This window comes from Podarcis tiliguerta (genome assembly GCF_965153285.1).
Source record: "Podarcis tiliguerta genome assembly, chromosome: 13".
NCBI lineage: Eukaryota > Metazoa > Chordata > Lepidosauria > Squamata > Lacertidae > Podarcis > Podarcis tiliguerta.
Window position 1 is genome coordinate 54072834 of NC_139546.1, and position 27184 is coordinate 54100017.

At 53.7% G+C, this 27184-nt stretch overlaps 2 protein-coding genes and 1 long non-coding RNA gene across 4 annotated transcripts; 1 reads left to right on the forward strand and 2 right to left on the reverse strand.

The window, feature by feature from the left end:
* Positions 1 to 5969: 5969 nt before the first annotated feature.
* Positions 5970 to 10763, reverse strand: LOC310661380 (uncharacterized protein). Of its 2 annotated transcripts, none has more exons than XM_083407245.1 (2): positions 9555 to 10763; positions 5970 to 8653 (listed from the first exon to the last, which is right to left on the reverse strand). In XM_083407245.1, the coding sequence occupies exons 1-2, from the start codon at positions 10422 to 10424 to the stop codon at positions 8615 to 8617; spliced, it is 909 nt and encodes a 302-aa protein (XP_083263371.1). In that variant the 5' UTR covers positions 10425 to 10763; the 3' UTR covers positions 5970 to 8614. The 2 variants fall into 2 exon arrangements, with proteins under 2 accessions (XP_083263371.1, XP_083263370.1); XM_083407244.1 differs by having other exon boundaries at positions 6696 to 6787; positions 9555 to 10757.
* Positions 10764 to 13767: 3004 nt separating this feature from the next.
* Positions 13768 to 17592, forward strand: LOC310662400 (serine protease 55-like). The gene is made up of 5 exons (XM_083409296.1): positions 13768 to 13889; positions 14622 to 14820; positions 15528 to 15781; positions 16876 to 17015; positions 17187 to 17592. The coding sequence occupies exons 1-5, from the start codon at positions 13826 to 13828 to the stop codon at positions 17571 to 17573; spliced, it is 1044 nt and encodes a 347-aa protein (XP_083265422.1). The 5' UTR covers positions 13768 to 13825; the 3' UTR covers positions 17574 to 17592.
* Positions 17593 to 18753: 1161 nt separating this feature from the next.
* Positions 18754 to 26898, reverse strand: LOC310662401. The gene is made up of 2 exons (XR_014504280.1): positions 26159 to 26898; positions 18754 to 19299 (listed from the first exon to the last, which is right to left on the reverse strand). It is a non-coding gene; the product is annotated as an uncharacterized lncRNA (long non-coding RNA).
* Positions 26899 to 27184: the final 286 nt, after the last annotated feature.

The window sequence follows — 27184 nt, forward strand, 5'->3', positions numbered from 1 at the left end:
TGGATTTTTTTATGGGAAGTGAGACTCCCCTTTTGACTGAAGCTCTTTCCACATTCTAAGCACTGATAGGCTTTCTCCCCTGTATGGATTCTTTGATGGGAAGTGAGATGGGTGCTCTGACTGAAGCTTTTTCCACATTCCAAGCATTTATATGGTTTCTCTCCTGTATGAATTTTTTGATGGGAAGTGAGATGGGTGCTCACACTGAAGTTCTTTCCACATTCCAAGCACTGATATGGTTTTTCCCCTGTATGAATTCTTTGATGTGCTGTGAGATCACTCCTGTTACTGAAGCTCTTTCCACATTCCATGCATTCATAGGGTTTCTCCCCTGTGTGAATTCTTTGATGGGAAGTGAGAGTGGCATTCTGAGTGAAGCTCTTTCCACATTCCAGGCACTGATAAGGTTTCTCCCCTGTATGAATTCTTTGATGGTAGGTAAGAGTGGCACTCTGACTGAAGCTTTTTCCACATTCCAAGCACTGATATGGTTTCTCCCCTGTATGAATTCTTTGATGAGAAGTGAGAGTGGCACTCTGACTGAAGATCTTTCCACATTCCATGCATTGATATGGTTTCTCTCCACTGTGAATTTTTTGATGGGAGGTGAGCTTGGCTTTCTGACTGAAGCTTTTCCCACATTCCAAGCACTGATGTGGTTCCTTCTCCTTATGTACTATTTCATGGGCTCGGAGATAAGCCCTGTGACTGAAGCTCTTTCCACATTCAGAGCACTGATATGGTTTCTCCCCTGTATGAATTATTTGATGAGCTGTGAGAGTGGTGCTCCGAGTAAACCTCTTTCCACATTCAAAGCACTGATATGGTTTCTCTCCGCTGTGAGTTCTTTGATGGGAAGTGAGAGTGGCACTCTGACTGAACCTCTTTCCACATTCAAAGCACTGATATGGTTTCTCCCCACTGTGAATTCTCTGATGTCGACGGAAGCTTATGCTTATATTAAAGCTCTTTCCACATTCAGAGCACTGATATGGTTTCTCCCCTGTATGAATTCTTTGATGTGAAATGAGATTGGAGTTCCAACTGAAGCTCTTTCCACACTCCAAGCAATGATACTGTTTCCCCCCAATGGAATTTATTTTATAGGGACTGGAATGGGAGTTCTGACCAAAAGTCTCTCCAAACTCCAAATGTTTAAATGCTTTCTCAACTGTGTGTATTTTGTCATCATCTCCACTGTTCTTAAACTCCAATTTATCACTAGCTGCAATGAAGAAATAAATAAATTAGAGCTTCCGAAAGAAATGGAGCCCCCAATTATTGAATGGTTCTGATGAATGCTTCTGAAAAACTGAAGGAAGTTAGATGTGAGTTCTTACTACAGGGCTTACTGCCTTTGCTGACTTCTATTTACTGACACATTCATGGGAAACTAATATTCAAAAAGCCTGGCTCTTTACTGGGATGTATTTTGTTTACTTCAGCCATAGACTCCACTCCATCTCCAGTAGTGTCTTTGAGCAACCAAAAACAGACAGAAGCAAAAACAAACACCTGACAGAAGCTACCTCAACTTTCCTGTGGAACATGGCAAACTGGAAGGAATCCGTTGCCAACTCATCTGCCACCATGGATAATTGTTCTGTGATAAGAGGCGGCCAGAATACCTGACTGCCAATAATTTCTCTCCCAGAGTCAAGGAGAGATCAGTGGGCAAGACTCAGAAGTTCTGAAGAGACACTTGTCCATCATTATCAGGAAGAAGATTAAACCTCTGGAAATGTGGAGCATTCCAGACGAGATGTTACAGCAGCTCATACACCAAATATGGGCTTCAAGTTTGCATCTCCATTACGTTAATTATTTTTAAACAAGATTTGAAAGAAAAGCAAACTGGACTCTCTATTTGTCCATTAAACACCACCCAGTGGCAAAGCTTGCTAAGGGCTACAAAACATTATAAAATATTGTAAAAGGCTGGAAACATCCTCAAAAAGCTTTAAATATCTGATAACTTTGAAAGATATACCGGACTGTGACTTTTTCAGCTTTTTATGATGTATAATTTATGTAACCTGCCCTTTCTTTGTACTGAGCCATAAAATATGGACATTGATTGCTTTGTCACAGATTTGAAGAAGGAATCTCATAATCATGAAGGCTCGTTATGCCTCACCGATTCTGGGCCTCTTGCAAAAAATGCTTAAGGAGCAGTTAAAGCAGTAGAAATGAGAATTTCATAGTATGACTAGAGACATGTAAATACAGATGAGAAGAATGTGAGTCTGGATGAAAATCAAGAAGAGCCATTTTTAACGAATTATGAAGATTCAGAAAGAGAAGACAAATTCAACTCTGCAGATGGTGCTGTGAAGGCAAAGATACAGATGTCCAAAAGAATGTTGCTTTATTTTTATTTAAGTCAATCAAATCTACCACTAATCTAATGTTACCTGCAGCCCGTCTTGTTTTTATAAAGCCGGTCTGATCCCTCTCAATGGCCTCCGCAATTGGATTCTATTTGCTAGTGTCAAAATGTTAAAAAAATTGTATCAACATTAATCAAGGATCTAGAGTGATAATTCTCACATTTTGTGTGATCCTTATCTGGTTTGGGAATAACTGTGGTTTGGCTTGGTTAAATATTGTTGATAAGATACCTTTATCAAGTATCTCAACATACACTGGATGAAGTTTTGGTACCAATAAATCTATATCTGTTTTACACCAGGCATGTCCAGCTTGAATCACATCATTCAATAGGGAATCCACCCAGGCCTGATGTTTTGCCAGTTGTCATTTCAAGGATGGATTGTTTAATTTCTGTCTCTGATACTGCAGCGAACAGTATTTGTTTTTGTAAATCATCTAGGTGAGGTAGTTTAATTTTATTTAAGAAAGCCTGCATATCCTTGCGGCCGACATATTTTGGTTCAATGTATAATTGCAAATAAAATTTAAAATATTGGTTATTCATATCCTTTGAGGTTTTTATTGACTTCACCTTTAATACTTGGGATAAATGAATTTTCCTACGTTTGTTTTAAGCGATTTGCTAGAATTTCCCCTGGGCTTTCACCATTCAAGATTCACATAGAAGGTTGGTAGAATATAAAACTTTGTGTTTGTGTGGGTATGTTTATATTTTCTTCTTTGTCACCTCCCCATTTTTTTATTTTTTCATTATTCTGTTCTCTTTAGATATTAGTTTTATTTGGTTTTCATTGTATCATATGTTGAAAACCTTAAATAAAATTGTGGTTTCTTTAAAAAAAGAAACTACTTCAACTTTCCTAACCACTCTGAAGCCTGCATTTGAAAAGGTTCCGGCAGATCAGACCAGCCTGAAAGTTGTTTAAAAAAGCAAGCCGGGGAAGGAATTCTCACAGACAAAACAGTTGATAGCCTTCCATTCAAGGTGAGCTGTGCGGGTGTTGGAATCCCAGGTGCTGCAGGTGGCGCTGTTGAGCACCATCCAAATATGGGAGGCTTCTCACATAGATTAACGTAAAGAATTTCAGAACAGATATTATGATCCAACAGGGAGCCTTACTGAGAGAGGCCATGATCCCACAATTCTCCTTCATGACTTCCTCCTGCAGAGCTCTCTGGTCAGGATCCAGCAACGCCCACTCCTCAGCCGTGAAACAAACAGAGACATCTTCAAAGCACAGAGGACCCTGAAAGGAAAAGGAAACAGTCCTACTCTTAGGCAGTCTAAAGATATAATGCACATTCTCTGTTGTTTTCTGCCTGTTAATTGCTGTGTTGTTTTAATGGGATTGTTTCGCTGCACATTTTAAGTATGGATACTTATTTTACTGTCTTACTGGAATTGTTTTAATGTGCAGTTAATCTTTGTGCAAATGAGTGGAACTCTTTAAATGCTGCTGTCTATGCAAGCATTCCCAATTGCCAGATGGAAGGCCCCCCTCTTTCCTATCCCCATTAATAATAGGGGATATAACAACAACAACAACAACAACAAATTATTTATTTATACCCTGCCCATCTGGCTGGGTTACCCCAGCCACTCTGAGCGGCTCACAACAGAATATTAAAAACATGATAAAACATCAAACATAAAAAACTTCCCTAAACAGGGGATGGATCCTGGCCACAGTTTTTTATGATTTACTAACTGCTTAGAAGCCTATTTTGGCAACCAACGATAAATGTATAAACGAGACTGCAATGAATGATAAATAACACTAGCAACATTCAGAAGGCTAGTAAAGGAGAGTGGCTGTTCCTTATTCTCAGCACATGAACCTCTTTGAATGGCCTTTCATGCTTTCTTCAGTGCAGATTTGACAGAAGGGGCAGAGAGATTCGTTGGACCCTGGAGGCACCGGGGCTGCCCCACCCCTCAGCCTCTTTCCCCCCAAGGCTCCTTCCTCCTACCTGATCCGGTTCCTCAGCCGCTGCTTCCCCTCCACCAGGATGAAGAGATGGAGGAGGAGGTCTTGCCGGCATCCTTCTTTCACCTGCGAGAGACAAAGGGAAGTGGGGAGACAGGAGTGCAGGATGCTTCTCTCAGGGAAAGAAAGAAGATTCCACCTAAACATTAGGAAGAACTTCCTGACAGTAAGAGCTGTTCGACAGTGGAATTTGCTGCCAAGGAGTGTGGTGGAGTCTCCTTCTTTGGAGGTCTTTAAGCAGAGGCTTGACAACCATATGTCAGGAGTGCTCTGATGGTGTTTCCTGCTTGGCAGGGGGTTGGACTCGATGGCCCTTGTGGTCTCTTCCAACTCTAGGATTCTATGATTCTAGGGGTGGAGCAGTGCATCTCTAATCATAGATGGGCCTCCTGCTGAGTGCATTTTTGTGTTTCTACCCATTTCACATTTTAGTTGACCCCAAGTGTGTTTCTCAAAAAGATAAAATGAACACATGGAATAATTTCAAAATAAACAGAACCTGACCAACGGAGTCCTCTCTGCCTCAGGACCCATTTCTGCAAAAGTATAATTTCCCTGCAAGAGCAACAAAGATTCAAAACAGAGAATAGGAAGAACTATTAGAAAAGAAATTCCAGACCGACAGTTATTAGAGCATTTGGGTTTGTTCTCCCTCCTGTTTGGATCCCCTTGGGAGCATCCAGAGGAAAGTCTCTCTCACCTGCTTCCTCTCCTCCGCCTGACTCAGGAGGAAACCTTCGGCCAGGGCCACTGCCTGGGAACTGGTCTCTGCTCCGCATTCCCTCACCCAGCTCTCCATCTCCACTGGAAGGACAGCCAGGAACTGCTCCAAGATCACCAGGTCCAACATCTCAGCTTTCGTGTGCCTTTCTGGCTTCAGCCACTGACAGTCAAGGTGGAGGAACCGGTGGCAAACCTCACGGGGTCCTTTGGCCTCCTGGGAGCAGAACTGCCTCAACTGCTGGCTCTGCATCTCTGAGCGAAGGGTGTCCTCCTCTCCCAGGATCTTCTGCCCAGAGCTTTCCCAGAATCCCCCACTGCTCCCAGTTTCCATAGCATGGTCTCTCCCAGCTCCAAGACCAGCTGAGTTTTGCTCATCCATTTGTGCTCTCAGGAAACCTTCAAAAGATCAGAAGGAAACTTTTTCTTCTGTCATTTTCTGTCTCTCAAATTATAGGTGCTAGAAAATCCTACAATGCAAATAAAAATGTTCTGTTATAAAATCGCCACAAGGGCAGGATAAGAAATATGTTCCCTGAAGAAGGGAGATGGGTGAGCCTTGCTAGGAACCAGGGCTGGAAGGAGAAGGAAGCCTCTAGCCCTCCTAGAAGGAAAGTGACCCGGCCAAATGGACAGGCAACGGCAGGGATTTCTGTGAAATGTATCAGGCTTGCTGCTCCTGCCTTTCAGTGCTTAAAACTGTCTCCCTCCCTTCCGCGGCCACGGTGCTGGACCCGGCTGGCGAAAGAGGCGGGCAGGAATGCCAGGCAGGAGCCGCCCTGGAGAATCCCTCCTGGAGGAGGACGGGATCCGCGCAGGGGGCTGGAGGCCTGGAGCATTTCCTTCCTCGGCAAGCCATGGCCACTGAAATATACTCAGAGTCGCAAAGTGATTTCATGCTCTTTATTCAGCTCATAGTGGTGAGGAGGAATGAATGAATGTCCCCTCAAAGTATCTGCTTTATATACATTATTTACACAATGGGCTGCACATGATTGGCTAATTCTGGAATTCTACTGTAAGCCAATCAGGTTGTGGATTCACTTATATCTGGAGCATGATTGGGTGGTTCCTGCCAACCAATCAGACTGCTGCATTGTTCTAGGACCAATCAGACGGATGCATTCTGAATCCTATTGTTCTAGGACCAATCAGACTGCTGCGATTTGGATCCTATTGTTCTAGGACCAATCAGACTGCTGCAGTTTGGATCCTATTCAACTCAGTACATAACACCCCTCCCCTCTAAGTTCCAGTCCTGCCCGGGAGGTCACATTCATAGTCCTCGAGGTACGCCGGCGGCCTACGTGTGCGTTGCGGCCTGTGGTGTTCCCTGGTCCGGGGTTCAGGTTCTGGCTCGTGTTCCAAGGATGCTGGCTGTGATGGGCCTGTTTGGTCTGGCGCAACCGGCTCGCTCAGTCGTGGTTCTGGTTCCGGTGTCCTTTCTGCCTCGCGGGTCCTCTCTGTATTTACTGATTCTGCCTCTCCTGCTGGCCCCTCCTGCTCTATGGGCCTCACTGCCGCTCTGTTCCCTTGGGACTCCTCTGACCTTTCCTCCTCCTGGTTTTCTCCCGGGAATCGTCGCCGTATCTGGTCGCAGTGGCGGCGCCAGCATTGCCCCCCATCCGTTAGCACCTCGTATGACACGGGGCCAGTGACCCTGGTGACTGTGGCGGGTACCCATGCTGGGCCTGCCCCAAAATTCTTTGCGTACACTGGGTCCTGGGCCTCGAAGGTCCGGGGGTTCCTGCCTTCCCCCACCACTACCTCATCCTGAGCTCTATCGGGGTGAAGCCGGTCCAATCTGATTGTAAGGCGCCGACCCATTAGTAGTTCAGCGGGGCTCCGGCCAGTCGTTGAGCTGGGGGTGCTGTGCTGTGCTAGGAGGAATGTGGCAAGGCGGTACTCCCAATCCCCTTGCGTCATGCGGCGAAGGGTGTCCTTGGTGGTCCGCACCATGCGTTCTGCTTGGCCATTGGTGGCAGGGTGGAATGGCGCCGAACGGATGTGGCGGATGGCGTTCTGCGCTGTGAAGGTTTGGAATTCTCCTGACGTGAATGCAGTCCCGTTGTCTGAGACGAGAGTGTCAGGGAGCCCGTGGGTTGCAAACAGCCTGCGTAGTACCCGGATGGCTGCGGATGTAGAAGTGGACGGTACCAGTGCGACTTCCAGCCATTTGGTGTAGGAGTCCACCACTATGAAGAATGTTTTCCCCTGAAAGGGGCCAGCGAAGTCCACATGCAGGCGTGACCATGGTGCTCGGGCGGACTCCCAGGACTGGACTGGGGCCCTTGGGGGATCTGGGCGGGATTCTTGGCAGGCCTGGCAGTGTTTGACCCAGGCCTCTATCTCTCCGTCGATCCCCGGCCACCACACATAACTCCTGGCCAGGGCCTTCATTCTTACTACCCCTGGGTGTGTCTCGTGTAGGGCTGTGAGGACCCTTTTGCGGAGGGGCTGGGGAACAACGACCCTGCTTCCCCATAACAGGCACCCCTTGTGGGCCGACAGTTCATGTTTGCGGGTTGTGTAGCCAGCGAATTCTGGCCCAGGGCTGTTGCTGGGCCATCCCCTCCACACCCAGTCCAGGACCCGGGAGATGACCCTGTCTTTCTTGGAATGGTGTGCAACTTCTTGTGCCTGGATGGGGCGGTCGGGAAGCAGCTCCAGGCTCATAACCTCTTGTGCAGGTGCTGGGTCGGGGCCTGTTTCCGGTAGTGGTAGCCTGCTGAGAGCGTCCGCATGGCCCATCGCCTTCCCAGGTCGGTGAATCAGTGCATACTGGTAGCTGGCAAGGAAAATTGACCACCTGAGGACGCGAGGAGACAGCACTTGGGGGGTCTGCTTTTCGGGGGCAAACAAGCCAAGCAACGGCTTGTGGTCAGTCACCACGGTGAAGGGCCGCCCGTACAAGAAATCATGGAATTTTTTTACTCCCTTCACAATTGCCAGCCCCTCCTTGTCTATTTGTGAGTAGTTCCGTTCGGTTGCGCTGAGTGTCTGGGAAAAGTATGCTACTGGTACCTCTCTTCCATCCGGGAGTTGGTGTCCCAGGACAGCGCCAATGCCATAGGGTGAGGCGTCGCATGCTAGCACCACCGGCAGCCTCTCGTCGAAGTGTGCCAAGACCGAGTTTGAGACAAGCAAGTCCTTGACTGCCTGGAATGCAGCCTCCTGTCGCTGGCCCCACACCCAAGGGGCCCGCTTGTCCAGAAGTCTGTGTAGGGGCTCTGCTACCGCCGCTTTGTGGGGAAGGAAGGAATGGTAAAAGTTCAATAGTCCCAAGAAGGCCTGAAGTTCAGTCTTGTTCTTGGGCGCTGGGGCATCACAAATGGCCAGTACCTTGTCCCCAGTCGGGTGTACCCCTTCTGCGTCCACCATAAATCCCAGAAAGTCCACCTGAGGCACTCCTAGTAGACATTTTTCCCGCTTCACCTTGAGACCCGCCGTCTGGAAACGGTGCAGAACGGTGCGGAGGCGGTCCTCAAACTCCTCTGGTGTGGGCCCGGCAATCAACACATCATCGAAGAAGGGGGTGACGCCAGGAATTCCTTTAAGGAGAGAGTCCATTAGGTTCTGGAATATGCCTGGTGCCACACTGACGCCGAATTGCAGCCGCTTTACCCTGAACGCTCCTCTGTGCATCACAATCGTCTGTGCCTCTGCTGTGGCCTCATCTACTGGTAGCTGTTGATATGCTTGGGCCAAGTCCAGCTTGCCAAAAATTTTCGACCCAGCCAGGGTGGCAAGGACATGGCTGACCACTGGCACTGGGTATGCATGGGCCGTGAGGGCCTTGTTTATGGTACATTTGTAGTCTGCGCAGATGCGGACCGAACCATTAGGCTTGACGGGTGTGACGATTGGGGTTTCCCAGGGGGCATTAGGCACCGGCTCCAGCACTCCTTGCTCCACGAGCCGGTCCAATTCCTCGTCTATACGGGGTTTCAGGGCGAACGGGACCCGGCGGGCCTTGAGCCTGACTGGTCGTACTGCGGGGTCAAGCTGTAGAGCAATGGGGGGGCCCGTATACTGTCCCAATTTTCCATCAAAAACCCCCGGAAATTCCTTGCAAATGGCGTCCACGTCCACTTGTAAGCTAGTGTTGTTCACCCCGGTGACGGCTAGCCCCAGTGGTCCAAACCATGCCAATCCCAGTAAGCTAATGTAGGGGCCCTTGACCACAAGCAAGTCCAGTTGCCGCGTCCGCCCTCGGTATTGCACCCTGAAGGTCCCCACCCCCATTGTGGGGACCTTACGTTTCTGGAAGTCCCGGAGGGTGAATGGGGCCGGCCTGAGTTTGGGACCCCCAGTAGGACACAGTTTCCTTAAGGTCTTTGCCGAGATTATGGATAGAGTTGAACCCGTGTCAAGCTCCATGCGGCATGGGGCGCCCTCTATCTGTACCTCTACATAAATTTTCTCTACGTTGGGGTGGGGCAACTGGTATACCTGGAAGTCCGTGAGCTCCGTCGAGTTGCCTTGGTGCGTTGGGCCCCGGGACCTGGGGCTCTTGGATTGGTCATCTGATGCCTGGCGTCGGGTGGACCGAGCTCGACACACCCGGGCGATGTGTCCCGATTTTCTGCACTGCCTGCACTCTGCGTTGCGGAAACGGCAGGTCCTCCTCTCGTGACTTTCCCCGCAGCTTGCGCAGTTCCCTCCTTCTCGTCGAGGCAGCTGTGGTATGTGGGCTGCTTGAGTGCGCTGCTGTACTCGGTGCACCTCCTCCCTGTCAGATCCTGAGTCGTCGGTGAGGTCTTCGTGGTGGACCCTCGGTTGGGGTGGCAGTCTCGGCCGTGCCTCTTGCGTCGACCTCTTGGCAGCTTCCGTTGCCAGGGCCTCCTCCAGAGCGACCTGGAACGTTAGGTCCTTCTTAGCGTAGAGGCGTCGTTGCAGCTTCTCATCCTCCAGGCCACCGACGAGGCGGTCCCGAAGCATGTTCTCCAGCTCTGAGAAGTTGCAGAACCGGGCGGCTTGGCGGAGAGAGGTCACAAACCCAGTTATGGTTTCCCCAGGAGCTTGCCGCTTTGCGTAGAAGGCATTTCGACGAGCCACCACTGAGGGCTGTGGCGAAAAGTGCCCCTTCAGCCGTTCCATTATTGTTTTGTATGGAACAGTAGCGACGTCTTCAGGCGCAAGGAGAGCCCGGGCGATTTCAAACGTCTCCTCTCCGCAGACGCTGAAGAATATCGCCCTCTTCTTGGCGTCTTCTTCATCGGTGACCCCTTTGGCTTCTAGGAGGAAGGTGAAACGGGAGGCGTACGCTTCCCAGTCTCCAGATGCTGGGTTGAACGGCGAGAAGCTGCTGTCGGTTGCCATTCTGAGTTCCTTGTGTCCCGGAGCTGAAGCCTGGATACACGGTGCGAGGCAGCGGTGCGGCAGGTGGCGGTGCTGCGGTGCTGTGTGTGGCAGTCAGCTCAGCGGGATCCCACCTTCGTCGCCAGTGAAATATACTCAGAGTCGCAAAGTGATTTCATGCTCTTTATTCAGCTCATAGTGGTGAGGAGGAATGAATGAATGTCCCCTCAAAGTATCTGCTTTATATACATTATTTACACAATGGGCTGCACATGATTGGCTAATTCTGGAATTCTACTGTAAGCCAATCAGGTTGTGGATTCACTTATATCTGGAGCATGATTGGGTGGTTCCTGCCAACCAATCAGACTGCTGCATTGTTCTAGGACCAATCAGACGGATGCATTCTGAATCCTATTGTTCTAGGACCAATCAGACTGCTGCGATTTGGATCCTATTGTTCTAGGACCAATCAGACTGCTGCAGTTTGGATCCTATTCAACTCAGTACATAACAGCCACCCAGCCAGGGGAGGCAGCGGCAGGCAAGCGGCGATCTCTTCCAGGCGAGCGAGCTCCATCCCCTCCGCCTCCCTCCCTCCTGCTGCCCCCCCCCCATCCCCGGCCTCCAGCGCCAGCCCCTCCCCCGGATGCCCTCTGCTTGCAGTGTCCAGGGGCCTGATCCTGCCCAGGGTGGGCGGCTGGGCTGGCCCTCGGGTGGACCCCAGACAGACCTCTGCCTCGACCACCCACGAGAGTGACAGCTGAGATGAGAGAGACCCAGGTGGAGGGAATGCAATGCCTGGAGCGGGAGCGGCGCTCTCCAAAAGCCCAGGCGCAACCTGCAGGCGCCCCGGGAGCCCCGCCAGGAGGAGGGTGCAGGGGGCAAATTGGGGGCTTCTTCCCCGCCACACAGTCCGACTGCAGGGGGTCTCCCAGTCCCCCCTCTCCTCCGGGGCGAGAGGATGACAGGGACGAGCAAGAGGGAGGCAGCCCATCCCACTCCGGCCCCCGCCACTCACTCGCCCGAAAAGCCTCCCGCGCCCCCCGCCAGCCCGACTTTTCCGGATCCGAGGAAGCAGCTGCCTCTCCAAGCAGAAAAGGCGCGTGCGCAGCTGGGCTCGGCGCGCTCCCGACTCCGCCGCGTCCATGGCAGAAGAGCCCCCGCCTCCGTAGGGGAACCCTGGGAGCCCCGCGCAGGCGGGGAGAGAGACCGGCATCCCGGAGGAGGAAGGGCAAAGGCTCGGGCAAGATACGTCCTTCTGCACTGGCGCAACTTTGCGCTCAGAACTGCGGGAGCTCTGCGCGCCCCACAGCTGGCCCTGCGAGGCATCCTGGCCACTAGCCAGCGAAAGCCTCTGTCTCTGCCGGGAATTGGTCCCATCCTGTTTGAAAGCCGCCCGAGTGGGAGCAAGTGATGTTCTTGGACCTAAGAGCATCAGGTCCGGCATCTTGGGCTGACAGTGGAGGACTGCGGAGCAGCAGAAACCCCAATCAATGTGTGTAGAATTTCAGGAGGTTTCAGAGACAGCAAAGCATTTGCAGACACTCAGAAGTGTGGGAGTGTGAGAGGAAGTCTGGGAAGGCCACGATCCAAGTTCCACGGTATGTTAAACACATCATTGGGTGCTGCAGTGCTTTCTATTATGACTGTTCTTTAAATAAATCAAATAGCTCCTGCAAAGCTTCGACCTTGCATTCCTGTACTTTGTTGTTGTTGTTTAGTCGTTTAGTCGTGTCCGACTCTTCGTGACCCCCTGGACCAGAGCACGCCAGGCCCTCCTGTCTTCCACTGTCTTCTTTGTAACCCACTGCACTTTGTAACCCAAGAGTTTTACTATGCGTTTTCTTCTTGCTGCCGCGTGGAACAGCACGTGAACCAGACATTTGGAATTTGTAAGTAAGCTGGATGTGGGGGATTCCCTGGTCCTGACTGGGCAACTGTGCCCCTGAAGGACCAGGAGCACAGCCAGGGAATCATTTTGGACTCACAGCTGTCCATGGAGGCGTAGGTCAAGTCTGTGTCCAGGGCAGCTGTCTCCCAGCTCCATCTGATACGCAGGCTGAGACCCTCCCTGCCCACAGACTGACTGGCCAGTGTGCTGCATGCTCTGGTTATTTCCGTCTTGGACTACTGCAATGCACTCTATGTGGGGCTACCTTTGAAGGTGACCCAGAAACTACAGCTAATCCAGAATGTGGCAGCTGGACTAGTGACTGGGAATGGCCGCCGAGACCACATAAGACCGGTCTTGAAAGACCTACATTGTCTCCCAGTGTGTTTCTGAGCACTATTTGAAGTGTCGGTGCTGACCCTGAAAGCCCTAAACGGCCCAGTATACCTGAAGCAGCGTCTCCACTCCCATCCTTCTGCCCGGACGTTGAGGTCCAGCTCCGAGGGCCTCCTGGCGGTTCCCTCACTGCGAGAAGCAAAGCTACAGGGAACCAGGCAGAGGGCCTTCTCGGTGGTGGCACCCACCCTGTGGAACGCCCTCCCAGCAGATGTCAAGGAGATAAAGAACTACACAACTTTTAGAAGGCAGCCCTCTATGGGGAAGTTTTTAATGTTTGATGTTTTGTTTACAGGTCACGTTGGTCTGCCGTAGTCGAAACAAAAAAATAAATAAATGAAATTCCTTCCAGTAGCACCTTAGAGACCAACTAAGTTTGTTATTGGTATGAGTTTTCATGTGCATGCACACGTCTCCAGATACCTGATGTTTTATCATGTTTTATATATGCTGTAAGCCACCCAAAGTGACGGAGGAAACCCAACCAAATGTGCAGAGTATAATAATAGTAACAATAACAATAAAAAATAAAAAAATCCTTCCTTTTTTATTTTGTTTCGACTATGGCAGACCAACACGGCTCCCTACCTGTAACAATAACAATAAGAGAAGTTGGCTTTCCTCCGATCTTCTGGCAGTGAGGCGGCAAGGTCGTCCCTCCCCCCCCCCCCCGCCCTCTGTCTTCTTTCATTCTGCGTTTATTGCTGCTTGAGCCCCGGCACCACCTCTCTCATGGGGGGGGGGCACAGGTCCATGGTTCCTGGAGGGCATGGCCACTTTGCAACCCTCCCCTGACACATTGGCAGGGAGGGGGTTAAACTGAACCAGAGCAGCAGGGATTGGCCTGGTCAGGCATCTTCACACTCTTCTTCCTGCAGCTGAGGAAACTGAGCTTGTGGGATTAGAACTCGGCTCTCCCTTCTTTCGCAGTGACCTCAGCGCCTCACAGAATGCTGGCGGCTCCAAGAGAGCCACGTGTGCTCCCGTCTAGCGCTAGGCTGGGGAGGTGGAGCTAAGGGGCCTCGGTTCTGCACCTGTGACATCATTAGCTGGCCTTCTATGACCTCACAGGGCGCAGCCTGAGACCCCTCCCACACTCAGGATTGGAAGCCAGTGACTTCTGGGAGAACCTATGGACCATCTGTTGGCCTGTGGCTTGCTGTTGATGCTTCAGGGACAGGCCATTTGGGGACAAGGTACCGGGTGCAAGGAAAGGGGAGTGGGGCGCTGCCATGGGGTGAAGGCAGGGCTGGAGGCGCTATGGCTCCTTCCCTCGGAGGCCCGTGGCAGACCCCCCAAAAAAAACAACCCCACCTCCTGATGGCCAATCTTCCAAGAACCCCCCCCCTGGCTGCTCCGTTTCCTGTGACATCACAGGAATGATGTGACATCATCACCTCTTGGAGTGGGGAGGGTGGGGAGGCCGAGGTGTTTTGGGGCCTCCTCCTGGCGACCAGCCCCAATGCCCGTGCTCTGTCTCCACGGCTGGAGGCAGCAGTTTTTGGAAACCACAGGAGGGGAGAGTGGCTCTTGCGCTCGGATCCTGCCCCCAGGTTTCCCTCTGGGGCATCTGTTTGGCCACTGTGAGAAGAGGAGGCAGGGCTGGGTGGGCAACGGGCCTGATCCAGCAGGGCTCTTATCACAAAGGGCTCTTGTGCCAGCAAAACCTCCATGGCTGGGGGCAGTCTACCCCTGAATATCACAGGTATGGGGAAGGACAACCCGAGAGTGCTCTTGCAGTCTGGCCCTGGTTGCAGGTTTCCCCTGAAGGGCATCCAGTGGGCCTGCAATGGCCTGATCCTGCATCCAGGCTCTTTTTATGTCCTTAGGGGGCCTCCATGGCCAGGTTCCTGGGTTCTTCGGGGCATTTGGCAGGGGCCCGGGGCCCTTCTGACCTGCACTTGCCTCCGCCCGCCCCTCTCCTCCAGGCTGCGGCTTCCGGCCAGAGTTCGACGGGCCCCACGCCTCCCCCGTGGCCGGCGCGCGCATTGTGGGGGGCTCGAAATCCCTCCCCGGGAAGTGGCCCTGGGTCGTCAGCATACAGACCAGCACCTACCACTTCTGCGGGGGATCCATCGTGCACCCGTGGTGGGTCCTCTCCGCCGCCCACTGCTTCGCAGAGAGAAGGTGAGGAAGGAGGGGGGGGGACCTTCAGGTGGGGTCCCTGCCGGGCTGCCAGGAACCTCCTCCGGAGGCTGTGCGCGCGCCCTCTCCTGCCCGCCAAGCCACGGAGCCAAGGGGGAGGCTGGCTCTGGGTGCAGCCGCGTGTGTCTGAACCGGCATGCGGACACGAGTTAAGCGCCCGTTTACAACCAGACTCTTCTCTTGCAAACAAAGATTGCTTTCTTGATCTCTGCTTCCCTTATTTTGATTCGGCTGCTTAATGAAGGGTCCCTCCTCCATGTGACCTTCTGGAGAACCAGCCTTCTCTGTGGCGGCTCCCCGTTTGTGGACTGCTCGCCCCGGGGAGTCTCGCCTGGCGCCTTCATTATGTCTGTTTAGGCACCAGGCGGAAACTTCCAATTAATGCTCTACAGCCTTTCAAATGTGTTCGTGGGAACACATTGTTTCGTCTTTTGTGCTTTTATGCTGCATTTTTTATCTTGGGAACCGCCCTGAGAGTTTGTGGCGAAATATAAATTCAAATAATGAAATTAAATAAGTAAATAATCCGGCCCTGGATTGCTGCATCGCAGCGGGTTGGACTAGATGGCCCCTGGGGGACCCCCTCCCAACTCTACAGTTCTATGACTTCAGGGAGACCCTGTTTGGAGGCGAAAGTGTGTGTGAATTCGGACTAAACCCAGAGTCCCCCCCCCCTCTCTTTCCTTCAGCGACAAGGTCAGGGTGGCGGCGGGGAGCAACCTCCTGGGGAGGCACAACGTCACCCGCTGGGTGCGCAAGATCCACCTGCACCCCGAGTACAGCACCCGCACCTACGACAACGACCTGGCGCTCCTCCTGCTGGACAAGCCCATCCCCTACAGCTTCTACCACAGCCCCCTCTGCCTCCCCGACCACAGCATCGTCCCCGACGACAACATGTGGGAGAGCTGCACCGTGGCCGGCTGGGGGCTCACGAAGGCCGGTGAGCCGCGCTTCCTTTCCCTTGACGAAACCCCCCGTCCCTCCAAAGAGAGACCCCCCGGGGCTTAGGGAGCTCTCTGCCCGCGGCTGGGAGAGCGGAGTCGGACCAGGAGTGCCGGCTTGGGCTCGCGACTGTGGGGGCCCCGGGGTCGTGGGCGCCACGCAGCGTGCACGACCCTGGCACCGAAATCTGTGGGTGCCCGGACCCTTCACGGGGAATTTTGTGGGTGCTTGGGCACCCAGGGCCCCAGGGAGTTGGCACCCATGAGCCGGGCCATTGCGCGTGTGGACCCCTGTTTGAACAGAGGGGGTTTACCCGGGTGGGCATGAAAGATGGGGGGGAGACACGCCCCATGCTGACTCAGGATTTGGTCCTGGGCAGCTGCCCCCCTGCTCTACCTCCCTTCCTCAGTTCTTCCACCTGTAAAATCTCTCTCCTCTTTGGCGATCACTTGTAGCCGAGTAAGATTGTCTTCCGTAAACACGGTCTTAACAAGGAGTCCGTAAGTGATGGAGAGGCCAATTCTGGATCCACCCGTCCTTCCACAGCGGGGACATTGGTTTCCGGGCGGGAGTTGATCCCGGTGTGGATTTGCCAAGCGTGCCTTCCTCTTAGCACGTCTCTCCCTTGCGTCCTGAGTTCGAGTGTCTTCAAAGCCCAGGACACCTTTGGTCAAGGCTGTTCTCAACTGTGTTTCCCTGTAAAATGGGAAGATGGTCAGGGATGCCGGACTCGAACCTTGCCTGCGTTGTTGGCGCAGCCTTGTGGGATGGATTGGGGGCGGGGGGAGGAAAGAAGCCCGGTCCTCCCCAAAGCCCCTCTGCCTCAAGATGTGGCCGCCAGGGCAGAGAAATGGGACGGGGCAAATGGATGGAGAAGGGGCGGCGCAGGAGGAGCCCCGCCGCCAGGCGCAGTCTACCTCTGCGGGGAAGAGGCAGCGGAACGGAATGGACCTGCTGGTGGACCTGGTCCAATTCCAGGGGGTCTTTGGAACCTCGTGGGGTGCCCACGGGGAAAGGGGTCTTGGGGCTTGCGCGCCCGCCTCCAGCCAGCCCGCGCGGCTTGTCTCCCTCCCTCCTCCTCTCTCCGCCCAGGAAGCGGCCAGGGATCCTACAGTTTGCTGGACGTGCAGGTGGGGATGGTCGACTGGATGCTGTGCCTCCGCTGGCTGCGCTCGCTCACCAAAAACATGATCTGCGCCGGGTTTGAGGAGGGCGGCCGCGACGCCTGCCAGGTGGGAGACGCCCCCTCGCCTCCTGCCCCCCGTCTTCCTTCTGGGCGCAGAAGGGGGCCCGGCCAGGGCGCTCCGAGGGGGCAAGGGGGGCGCAGGGCGGGGCAGCGAAGGGCTTGCAGCTGGGGCTCCCGGGGGCCTCGGACTACAACTCCCACCCTCCCGCCTCTCCAGGGGGACAGCGGAGGACCCCTCATGTGCCGCCCCCCGGGCCGCGGAGGACCCCACCAGCGCTGGTACGCGGTCGGCGTGGTGAGCTGGGGGCGCAGCTGCGCGGCCCGCCACAGCCCCGGCGTCTACACCAGGGTGGCCAACTTCCACGCGTGGCTGGAGATGACCTCGGCCCACGAGAGCCACCCTTTCCACGTGCCGCAGACCGCCGAGGGCCACACCGCCTCCCCCGCCGCCGAGCCGGCGCATGTGACCAGGCAGGAGCTCGACATGTGGGCCGGAGTGGAGGCGGCCCTCGCCGCCAGAGCCGCTCCCGGGCAGCGCCCGGCCCTCGCGTGGCTCCTGGGGGCCGCCTGCTGGGCCCTGCGCTGGGCAGAAGAGATGGAATAAAGGATCATTTATTTATCTGCGTTTGCTTATGGAATCTGTACGCCGCCTTTCTCCCGAAGGTCGCAGGGCGAGCGCAGGGAGGGCGCAAAATGCAAGACGAAACAAGAGCGAAACCAAGGACCCCGCGAACATTGTCAAGGTCACGGGATGCTATGTGCCCGAAGGCTTTAGACTCGAGGGGTCAGCAAACTTTTCCAGCAGGGGGTCGGTCCACTGTCCCTCAGACCTTGTGGGGGGGGGGACGGGCTATATTTTTTGGGGGGGGGGGAATGAACGAATTCCTATGCCCCACAAATAACCCAGAGATGCGTTTTAAATAAAAGGACACATTCTACTCATGTAAAAAAACGCTGATTCCGGACCGTCCCGGATTTAGAAGGTGACTGGGCCGGATCCGGCCCCCGGGCCTTAGTTTGCCTACCCCTGCTTTAGAGGAAAGTTTCCCCCGGTGCTTGTGCGCCTGGAGAAGGCTTTTCTCGCCTCCTCGGGATGCTCAGGAGATCGGCGGGATTTGGCCTGGGTCTTCCGCGCGCGAGCAGTTTTTCCGGCTTCCGACGGCGTGGAAATGCTTTTGGGTCGTGGAATCGTAGCGCAGCATAGTTGGAAGGGAGCCTGAGGGACTTTAGTCCAGCCCCGGCAACGGAGGAGTCCTGATCTTTTCCACACACCCTGCACATATTTTAATTTTAATTTTTTTTGCCGGTTCTCCTTTTTATCTGTAAACTGCGTGGGAAAAAGGCGGGGTGGAAATAAATAAACAAAACGACGAGTCTCTTTTATTGCCCTTTTAACTTTCCATATGTTTGTGTTTTCTTTTTAGCGGTGCTTAAATTGTTATTTTATGTTCGTTTATATCCTGCCTTTTACCCGGACGGGGATTTGGGACGGCTTACGGATAAAAATGCAAATGAAAGGGGGGGGGGGCAGGAAACGTTGCCTGCCCCCCCAATCTCTGGGTGGTGTGACTTTCCAGGGGTCCCAAGCACTGAAGGCAGCATTCGTGTTTCCCTTGAGGCTCACAGGAGACGGGTGTCTTGGGGTGATATGGGTTTATTTGCCCATATATACAACCTGAGCCTATAACGGAGGGGCTCACAGCATCAGCACCTCAAGAGGGTCTTTCTTCTCCCATAACCAAGCCTTGGATCACTGCATCAGATACTACTACTACTACTACTACTACTACTAATAATAATTTTATTATTTGTATCCCACCCATCTGACTGGGTTTCTCATCAAAGGGGATGAAAGGCAGCAGCCACCACAAAAGAGATCCATTAAGTCATTTCCATTTTTCTTAGACTAGTTCAGCAGTTTCCTCTTAACAGATTCCATCCACACGCAGGATTACAGGCTAGGAAGGGGTCCCCCAGCGGCCATCCAGACTGTCCCCACAACCTGGAACAATATCAGCTGAACCTGAAGGTCTTGGAGGATGTTAACAACCTGTCAGCATGGGCAGATCTCCTTATTTTCACCTTTTTTTAAATTATAAAAAATATATTATTTGCATATTAATGGAAAAAATATGGACCAAATGCATAGAAAGGGGTGAAAAGCCACAGCTGCTACAAATAGAAAACATTAAATCGTTTCATTTTTTTAAAGTTTCAATCGCAGCACTTAAACATTTTACCATATCTGCTCCTTCCTCCCCTCTGTGGGATCCTGGTCCCTCTTGTTGTCTCTGCCATGTGAGAATGTTGTGAATAGTAGGAGAGGATATCTTGATTAAATATGAAATGAAACGAAGTTTATTACGATCCCAGATCAGATTAAATATTACCCTTCCTCACTCTCGCTAGGGAGTCAAGTAGCAGAGCACGTTCCCCTTAGACAGCAGGAAGCTAGTTTGCAGATTCGTGTGTGTCAGGGGTTCAGGAGCAGAGTCACAGGAGAGGGAGGAAGTGGAGAGCGAGGGGGAGGAGTCCGAAGGAAATGTCAGCGAGGACAGCAGTCCGAGGTCTCTGAGTCTCTCCAGTGACTCGGAAGATTCACAGAAAGGGGCCCCCATAGTCAGGGCAAGGGGAGTGCCCAGGGGGGCACCTCGGGAAGAAGGGGCCAGAGGGGACTCAGAGAGTAGCAGCTGGAAATCCGGACCAGCGTCCCCCCCAGAGCGCAGTAGGGGGGAGGAGTCCCAGGCATCGGGATCAGGGGGCGCGCGGGCAGCGGGAGAACGTGAGGCAGGAGGGACCACACCCTCGTCAGGGAGCGAGGAAACGGTCATCAGGAAAGTAAAACGCGCGCGCGCGCCAAGTTCAAATGTACAGGAGGGCGGCAAGGTGGGCAGCCCGGCTAGGGAGCCAGGTCCTAAAGCCCGCCGAAGAGAGGGGGAGGAGTCAGAGGGGTCAACGTCTGCCTCAGAAGAGTCCAGGAGGGAGGAGACCCCGGGGGGTAGTAGGACCCAGAGGAAGAGAGAGAGAAGGAAGAGGTGGAGTAAGATTAGAGTCTTAAACTGGTGCGCAGGGGGCGGAGACTCAGACGGAGCTTCGCCGGTCTAGAGTCCAGATGTAGGGCTGGGACGCTGAGGCTTGGAAATGGAGACTATTCTTCAATAAAGACTTTGATACCTTACTACCGGCTAGCGTTGGTCCTTGGTGAGCTGGGACCCGGAGCCAGCTCTGACAGTAAGCTCCGTCTCCACAAATTTTGGCACCAAGAACCTCGCCACGTGAGTCGACGGAGCGAGGGAAGAAGAGGGGTGCCTCCAGAGCTCACAAAACTCAGGCAAGATGACTACGGAAGAGCAACTAACAGCCCTGCAAGAAGCTGTGACACAACTCCGCACGGAGGTACTTGCATCCAGGAAAAGAGAGGAGGAAATGGTTAACGCCTGCCGGGATCTCCAAGTCAGGTTGGACGTGCTTTCTAAACAAGGGCCACCGGGAACCAAAGCAGAGGGCATTGGCTTGGGGAGAAGGGGTGGCAGCCTTGTATCTCATTTTGACGGGAGTCTACAGCAGTACCCCAACTTCAGAGCAGACCTGCTGTTTGCGCTGGATCTGCTTGACAAAGACTTTCGAGATGAAAGAGAGAAAGTGGGATTTATCTTGTCCCATTTGCATGGGGAGGCCAAAACGTGGCTGAGGAATTTATGGAGAGATAATGATCCGGCGCTCCAAGAGGCGAAGGCTTTCATTAAAGCAATGGACTCGTGTTTTTTATCAAAGATAGACATCGACATTGCCCGGAGGGACATACATGGACTTAAACAGGGCAAAGCCAGCGTGAGGCAGTACCATGCACGCTTTTTCGGACTAGTTCATGCACTGGGATGGCAAAAAGATTCTGAGCCAGTGAGAGACCTCTTTTGGGAGGGCTTGAATGCAGATGTAAAAGCGGAGATTGGAAGGGGGGAGAGGCCAAGGAGCACCCAGCAAGTAGTCCAGAGGGCTCTGGAAATCGGGGTGCATCTGGAGGAACGTCCTTGGAACAGGGAAGAAGGACGTTGGGGAAGGGCACCAGCCAGAGCACCTCCCTTCTCTCCCAGAGAAGCAGCGCGTGCGCACTCCACACCCTCGCAGGGAGGGGGAGAAGAACCGATGGAGATCGGAGGTGCCAGGGCTCAGTCAGCTACCAGAGCCCTAACACCGGGAGCAGCCAAAACGAAGCCTCCTAGAGGGAACAGGAAGTGCTACATCTGCGACAGTGCTCAACACATGGCGAAAGAGTGTCCCCAGAGGCTCCACAAGCACACTGCAGCCTCAGCAACAGTCACAGACGCAACTCAATTGAAAACACAGCAACAGTTAAACGACGGAGTCTGGCTGGAGGAAGAGGCACTGGGGTCCAGCCAGACAAGTCAATGAAGCAATCCCCAGCACTTTTGCAACCCACAGACCCCCTCCCACCCAAACCAGTGGTGCAGCTTACGGCGTCTCTCCAACTGCCCAATGGACGCACTCTGGAGGTGCCGATCACCATTGACTCCGGCAGTAACGCTGACTTTATAGGACTGGAATTCATTCAGCAGCACAGTATACCACTGCTACCAGCCACGCTGCCCCTGAACATTGTCACGGTGGATGGCAGAGACTTGTTAGGGGGGCAGGTGGTGCAACAAACGCAACCAATGGTGATGTGGATTGGAAATCACCAAGAAGTCATCAGCTTCAATGTCACCCACCTGTCGGACACGCCGGTAGTCTTGGGCATGAGTTGGCTGCACAGGCACAGCCCAGCATTGGCGTGGTACCAGCGCCAACTGACCTTCGGCTCCTCCTATTGCGCGGAACATTGCATCCTTCCTAGCCCGGAAGAAGGAGGGGACGACCCGCAGCTACAATTAGGCACGCTGCAAGCAGTGCCGCGCAAGTACGCAGCGTTTTTGGAGGTTTTCTGCGAGAAGGAAGCGGACAAGCTGCCTCCCCACAGGCCCTATGACTGCAAGATTGACCTCCTGCCAGGAGCGACGCTGCCAGCCGGGAAACTGTATTCCATGTCTGAGGACGAGCTGCAGGAGCTCAAGGAGTTCATAGACCTCAACTTGAAGCGCGGTTTCATCCGGGAGTCGAAGGCAGCGGGGGGCAGTCCTGTATTCTTTGTGAAGAAAAAGGACACGCCCCAAAAGAGGCTTGTAGTTGATTTCAGGCTCTTAAATTCCAAGACCAAGCCCACGGCCTTTCCCATGCCCAAAATAGATGACCTGCTTGCAACGGTGAGGAAAGGACGCGTTTTTACAAAGTTGGATCTGCGAGGGGCGTACAACCTGATTCGCATACGGGAAGGAGACGAGTGGAAGACTGCCATGTTCACGCCCCTGGGCACATATGAATACAGAGTTATGCCCTTCGGTTTACAAAATGGCGCTCACTGTTTTCAAGCCTTCATGCATCACGTCCTGGCGGGTCTCCTATACAAGAAATGCGTCTGCTTCTTGGACGACATCCTGATATTCTCAGAATCTGAGGAGACCCACGAAGGAGACGTCAAGGAAGTTCTGCAGAGACTGCAGGAGCATCGGCTGTACGCCAAGCTGGAGAAGTGCCAGTTCGACATGAAGGAGGTAGATTTCCTGGGCTACAAGCTGTCGGACAAGGGGCTCGCCATGGACAGCGCCAAGGTTCGCGCAGTGTTGGACTGGAAGAGCCCGCGCAATCGGAAGGAGGTCCAGCGGTTTGTGGGGTTCGCCAACTTTTACCGCAAGTTCATCAAGGGGTTCGCGATGCAGACGGCGGCCATTACCGACACGCTCAGCTCCAAGAAGAAGAAGTTCATCTGGGCGGAGCAAGCGGAGCAGTCCTTCCAGAACCTTAAGCGTCTCTTCTCGTCCGAAGGGCAGCTACTGCATGTGAATCCCAGCAAACCGATGAGGGTTGAAACAGACGCCTCAGACAGAGCCGTGGGCGCCGTACTGTTGCAGAAGGACCCGCATGGGGACTGGAGACCGTGTGCCTTCTACTCTAGGAAGCTCAGCAAGTCGGAGCAGAACTACACCATCTGGGACAGGGAGTTGCTGGCCATTCATGCAGCATTCAAGGCGTGGCGGCACTTCCTCGTCGGGGCCAAACACACAGTGCAGGTTCGCACGGATCATAAGAACCTGGAGTACTGGCGCACGGCAAGGTTCCTGAACCAGCGGCACATCAGATGGGCGGAATTCTTTGCGGATTTCGACTTCAGGATAGAATACATCCCAGGCGACAACAACATCATGGCGGATGCACTGTCCAGAAAGCCGCAATACCTCGAAGAGGCGGCACCAGCAGCGGCCAAGCACATTTTCGCTCCGAAAGCGTGGGCGTGCGCTTCAGCAACCGTGGACCTGGAGGCGGTCCGTCGAGCACTGCAGGAGGACCCCTTCGCACAAGCCAAGATGGAGGAGGTGCACAAGGGCACGGTGAAGGACGACGAGTTCCAAGTACGGGACGGATTGCTCATCCGCAGAGGAGCACTCTATGTACCGGGAGACGACCTCCGTGCGAAAGTACTGCAGCAGTTGCACGACGCACCCACCGCCGGGCACTTTGGCAAGGAGAAGCCGGCAGAACTAGTTGCCAGAGATTTTTGGTGGCCCAAGATGCGGGGGGAAGTCGCGGAGTACGTCTCGAGGTGCGACACCTGCCAAAGGGCCAAGTCAGTGCACAAACCTCTGGCGGGGCTGCTCGAACCGCTGCAGACCCCGAGCGAACCGTGGGAGAGGGTGGCCCTGGACTTTGTCACGGATCTACCCAGCTCAAGGGGTAAAACGGCAGTGCTAGTGGTGGTGGACATGTTCACTAAAATGGCCCACTTCATTCCATGCGCGAAGGTGGCCACGGCGGAACAGACCGCCAAACTGTTCATAGACCACGTCTTCAGGGTGCACGGTCTGCCACGGTCTATCTTGTCCGACAGGGGGCGCCAGTTCATTTCGAACTTCTGGCAGAAGCTGATGGGTTTCCTGAACGTCAAGATCAACCTAGCGTCGGCGAGACACCCGCAGTCCAACGGCCAAGCGGAGCGCGTCAACGCCATCATGCAGCAGTACCTGAGATGCTATGCAAATCAGCAGCCGACAACCTGGGTGGACTACCTGCCGCTCGCTGAGTTCGCCTACAACAACACGAAGCACGTGTCAACGGGGGTGACACCGTTCTTCGCCAACAACGGGAGGCATCCCAGAACCTTCCCGGGATTAGAGAGACTGGGGGAGGGAGAGCCACAGGCAGCGGAAGTCTTGGCGGCAGAATTGCAGGAGGTTCACGAACAGCTTAGGAGGCAGTTAGAGCTTGCAAAGCACGCATACAAACGGCAGGCTGACAAGCACAGAAGGGTTGGGGAGGACATAAAGGTGGGAGACTGGGTGTGGTTAGCAGCACACGCAGTGCCGACCAGATCACTAGCTAAGAAGAAACTCGGACATAAGCAGCTAGGACCTTACCAAGTTGAAGCACGGATCAATCCGGTGGCTTTCCGGTTGACACTTCCGGAGGGATCCAGAATGCACCCAGTATTCCATAGGTCGGTGCTCACGCCCTACAAAGCACCTCACCGATTTCAGGCGCAGGGCACGGCACCAGACCCATATGGGGAGACCCCCCCAAGGAGGGAGTCGCCAGGAAGGGAACCCATCAACCAGGTCACAGAGATTTTAGACTCGAGATGGGGGGAAGAGGGAGTAGAATACTTTCTCGCCAGTGAAGGTACCCCGGCCAGCGCCAACCGTTGGGTGCCGGACTATGCCCTGAACGAGCCTCTTCTCAAGGAGGAGTTTCATGCCTTGTTCCCACACAGGCCCATGCCAGCCGAGTATTTCGACGACTGGCTTTTCACACCCACGCTTTCAACCAGCACCTTCCAGGGGTTCACCTCGGACGAGGAACCAGCAACGGAAACACGTTCCCCGGAGGGCTCGCCCTCGGGGTTTGCCTCAGACCGCTCGTTTTGGTGGGACGATCGAGGAGAGGAGCGGTGGAGCAGGAGGTGGCTGAGGGGTCCTTGGCAGGCAACGGACCCAGAGGAGACCGAGGGTGAGATGGACATGGACAGGCTGGGGGAGGACGTTGGGTTCGAGCATGGCAGCACGGAGATGGAAGCAGAGGAGATCGAGGTCGGCGAAGACAAGGAGGACGAGCCGGACTTATCCGGATGGATGCAAGCCACGGGGGACGAACTGTATCCGCCATTCACCCCCACAACGACGGAGCACCCAGCACCCCCGCCGGAGGAGGGGGAGGGGGGAAGGGGGGGCTTCGAGGGGGGGATGGATGTCAGGGGTTCAGGAGCAGAGGCACAGGAGAGGGAGGAAGTGGAGAGCGAGGGGGAGGAGTCCGAAGGAAATGTCAGCGAAGACAGCAGTCCGAGGTCTCTGAGTCTCTCCAGTGACTCGGAAGATTCACAGAAAGGGGCCCCCATAGTCAGGGCAAGGGGAGTGCCCAGGGGGGCACCTCGGGAAGAAGGGGCCAGAGGGGACTCAGAGAGTAGCAGCTGGAAATCCGGACCAGCGTCCCCCCCAGAGCGCAGTAGGGGGGAGGAGTCCCAGGCATCGGGATCAGGGGGCGCGCGGGCAGCGGGAGAACGTGAGGCAGGAGGGACCACACCCTCGTCAGGGAGCGAGGAAACGGTCATCAGGAAAGTAAAACGCGCGCGCGCGCCAAGTTCAAATGTACAGGAGGGCGGCAAGGTGGGCAGCCCGGCTAGGGAGCCAGGTCCTAAAGCCCGCCGAAGAGAGGGGGAGGAGTCAGAGGGGTCAACGTCTGCCTCAGAAGAGTCCAGGAGGGAGGAGACCCCGGGGGGTAGTAGGACCCAGAGGAAGAGAGAGAGAAGGAAGAGGTGGAGTAAGATTAGAGTCTTAAACTGGTGCGCAGGGGGCGGAGACTCAGACGGAGCTTCGCCGGTCTAGAGTCCAGATGTAGGGCTGGGACGCTGAGGCTTGGAAATGGAGACTATTCTTCAATAAAGACTTTGATACCTTACTACCGGCTAGCGTTGGTCCTTGGTGAGCTGGGACCCGGAGCCAGCTCTGACAGTGTGAATCTCTTTCGTTGAGCAATCCAGTCTGGCTTGCCCAGATTGGATTTATTCGTGGTAAGTCCCCTTTGATCCCTCTCAAAAGAATAAAGACACAGCAGTCTTTCCTTAAAAGTAGCAAGAAGTTTACTTACATTCAGTTCACAGTATGATCCCTGAAGGCAGGCTTTGGCTTGTAGGTACAGTTACAGAGAGAGGTTGGGATTGATCCCATGTGCTGCTGGCTGAGAGCCAGCAGTGCAGTCCAAGAGAAGAAAAACAGAAGAAGAACAAGAGAGCTGTGTGACTGGACCTTTCATTGGGTCTGTAAGCTTCACGTCCACCTACCTGGTCACATGCAGGGGGAGGATGCTCCAGACCAGGTGGAACAGAAAGTTATTGTGGGATGTGATCCATGAGAGGCAGTCAAGTACAACATTCCTTGTAATGCTAGAGAAGACATGCAGGGGAATGTTTGGTCCAGCCAGTCAAAACTTCCTGTTCCTCCTGGCTGGAGCATCCTTCCTTTGCATGTGACTAGAGGTGGGTGTGACCTCACCTGTCCAGGTAACAAAAGGACGAGTCACGCAGCACACCTCTCTCTTTTTGACTTCCTTCTTCATTTGACCAGCTTTTAGCTAGGACTGCTCTGCTAGCTTCCAGCTAGCAGAAGCACTGGGTTATTATCCAATATGGGGGTTGATCAACATGTACATATTTGTAACTAAATCTACCTTCAGGAATCCATCTGTGAACTGATGTGAGTAAAGTTCTTTTATTGACTTTGAATAAGATTGTGGCGTCTTTATTCTTTTAAGAGGGATTCAAGGGAACTTAGCAGGAACATACAATTCAATCTGAGACAGACTGAATTGTATAATAGTGAGAGGCTCACACGAGCCTGCAACCAGCTATCTGCTATGCATGTAAGAAAGGGGAATGGAACTCTGCTACATCTATCTCCCTGTCTGTGTCCACTCTAGGAAAACAAGGAATATTGTACTTGACTGCTCCAATGGATTACATCCCACATGCCAGCCAGGCCCTTCACGCAGGAGATGCTTTCTCCAGCTCTGGCGCCCCAGAGTAATGGAGCTGAAGGGAGAGTCTCTCTCAGAACAGGGCCTTGAAAATAGGCCCTGTTCTGAAATATTTTCAAGGCCCTCCCACCCCCACTAAGA

Bases quoted from the DNA above. Each gene is read 5' to 3' on its own strand.
- LOC310661380 (XM_083407244.1), bottom strand. From the start codon at position 10,424: ATGGCAACCGACAGCAGCTTCTCGCCGTTCAACCCAGCATCTGGAGAC. The intron at 6,788-9,554 runs GTATACCAGTTG...GGGCAGGCCCAG, and splicing joins CGGAGCTCACGGACTTCCAG to CATGGGTACCCGCCACAGTC.
- LOC310662400 (XM_083409296.1), top strand. From the start codon at position 13,826: ATGGACCATCTGTTGGCCTGTGGCTTGCTGTTGATGCTTCAGGGACAG. The intron at 13,890-14,621 runs GTACCGGGTGCA...CCTCTCCTCCAG, and splicing joins ACAGGCCATTTGGGGACAAG to GCTGCGGCTTCCGGCCAGAG. The intron at 15,782-16,875 runs GTGAGCCGCGCT...CTCTCCGCCCAG, and splicing joins CTGGGGGCTCACGAAGGCCG to GAAGCGGCCAGGGATCCTAC.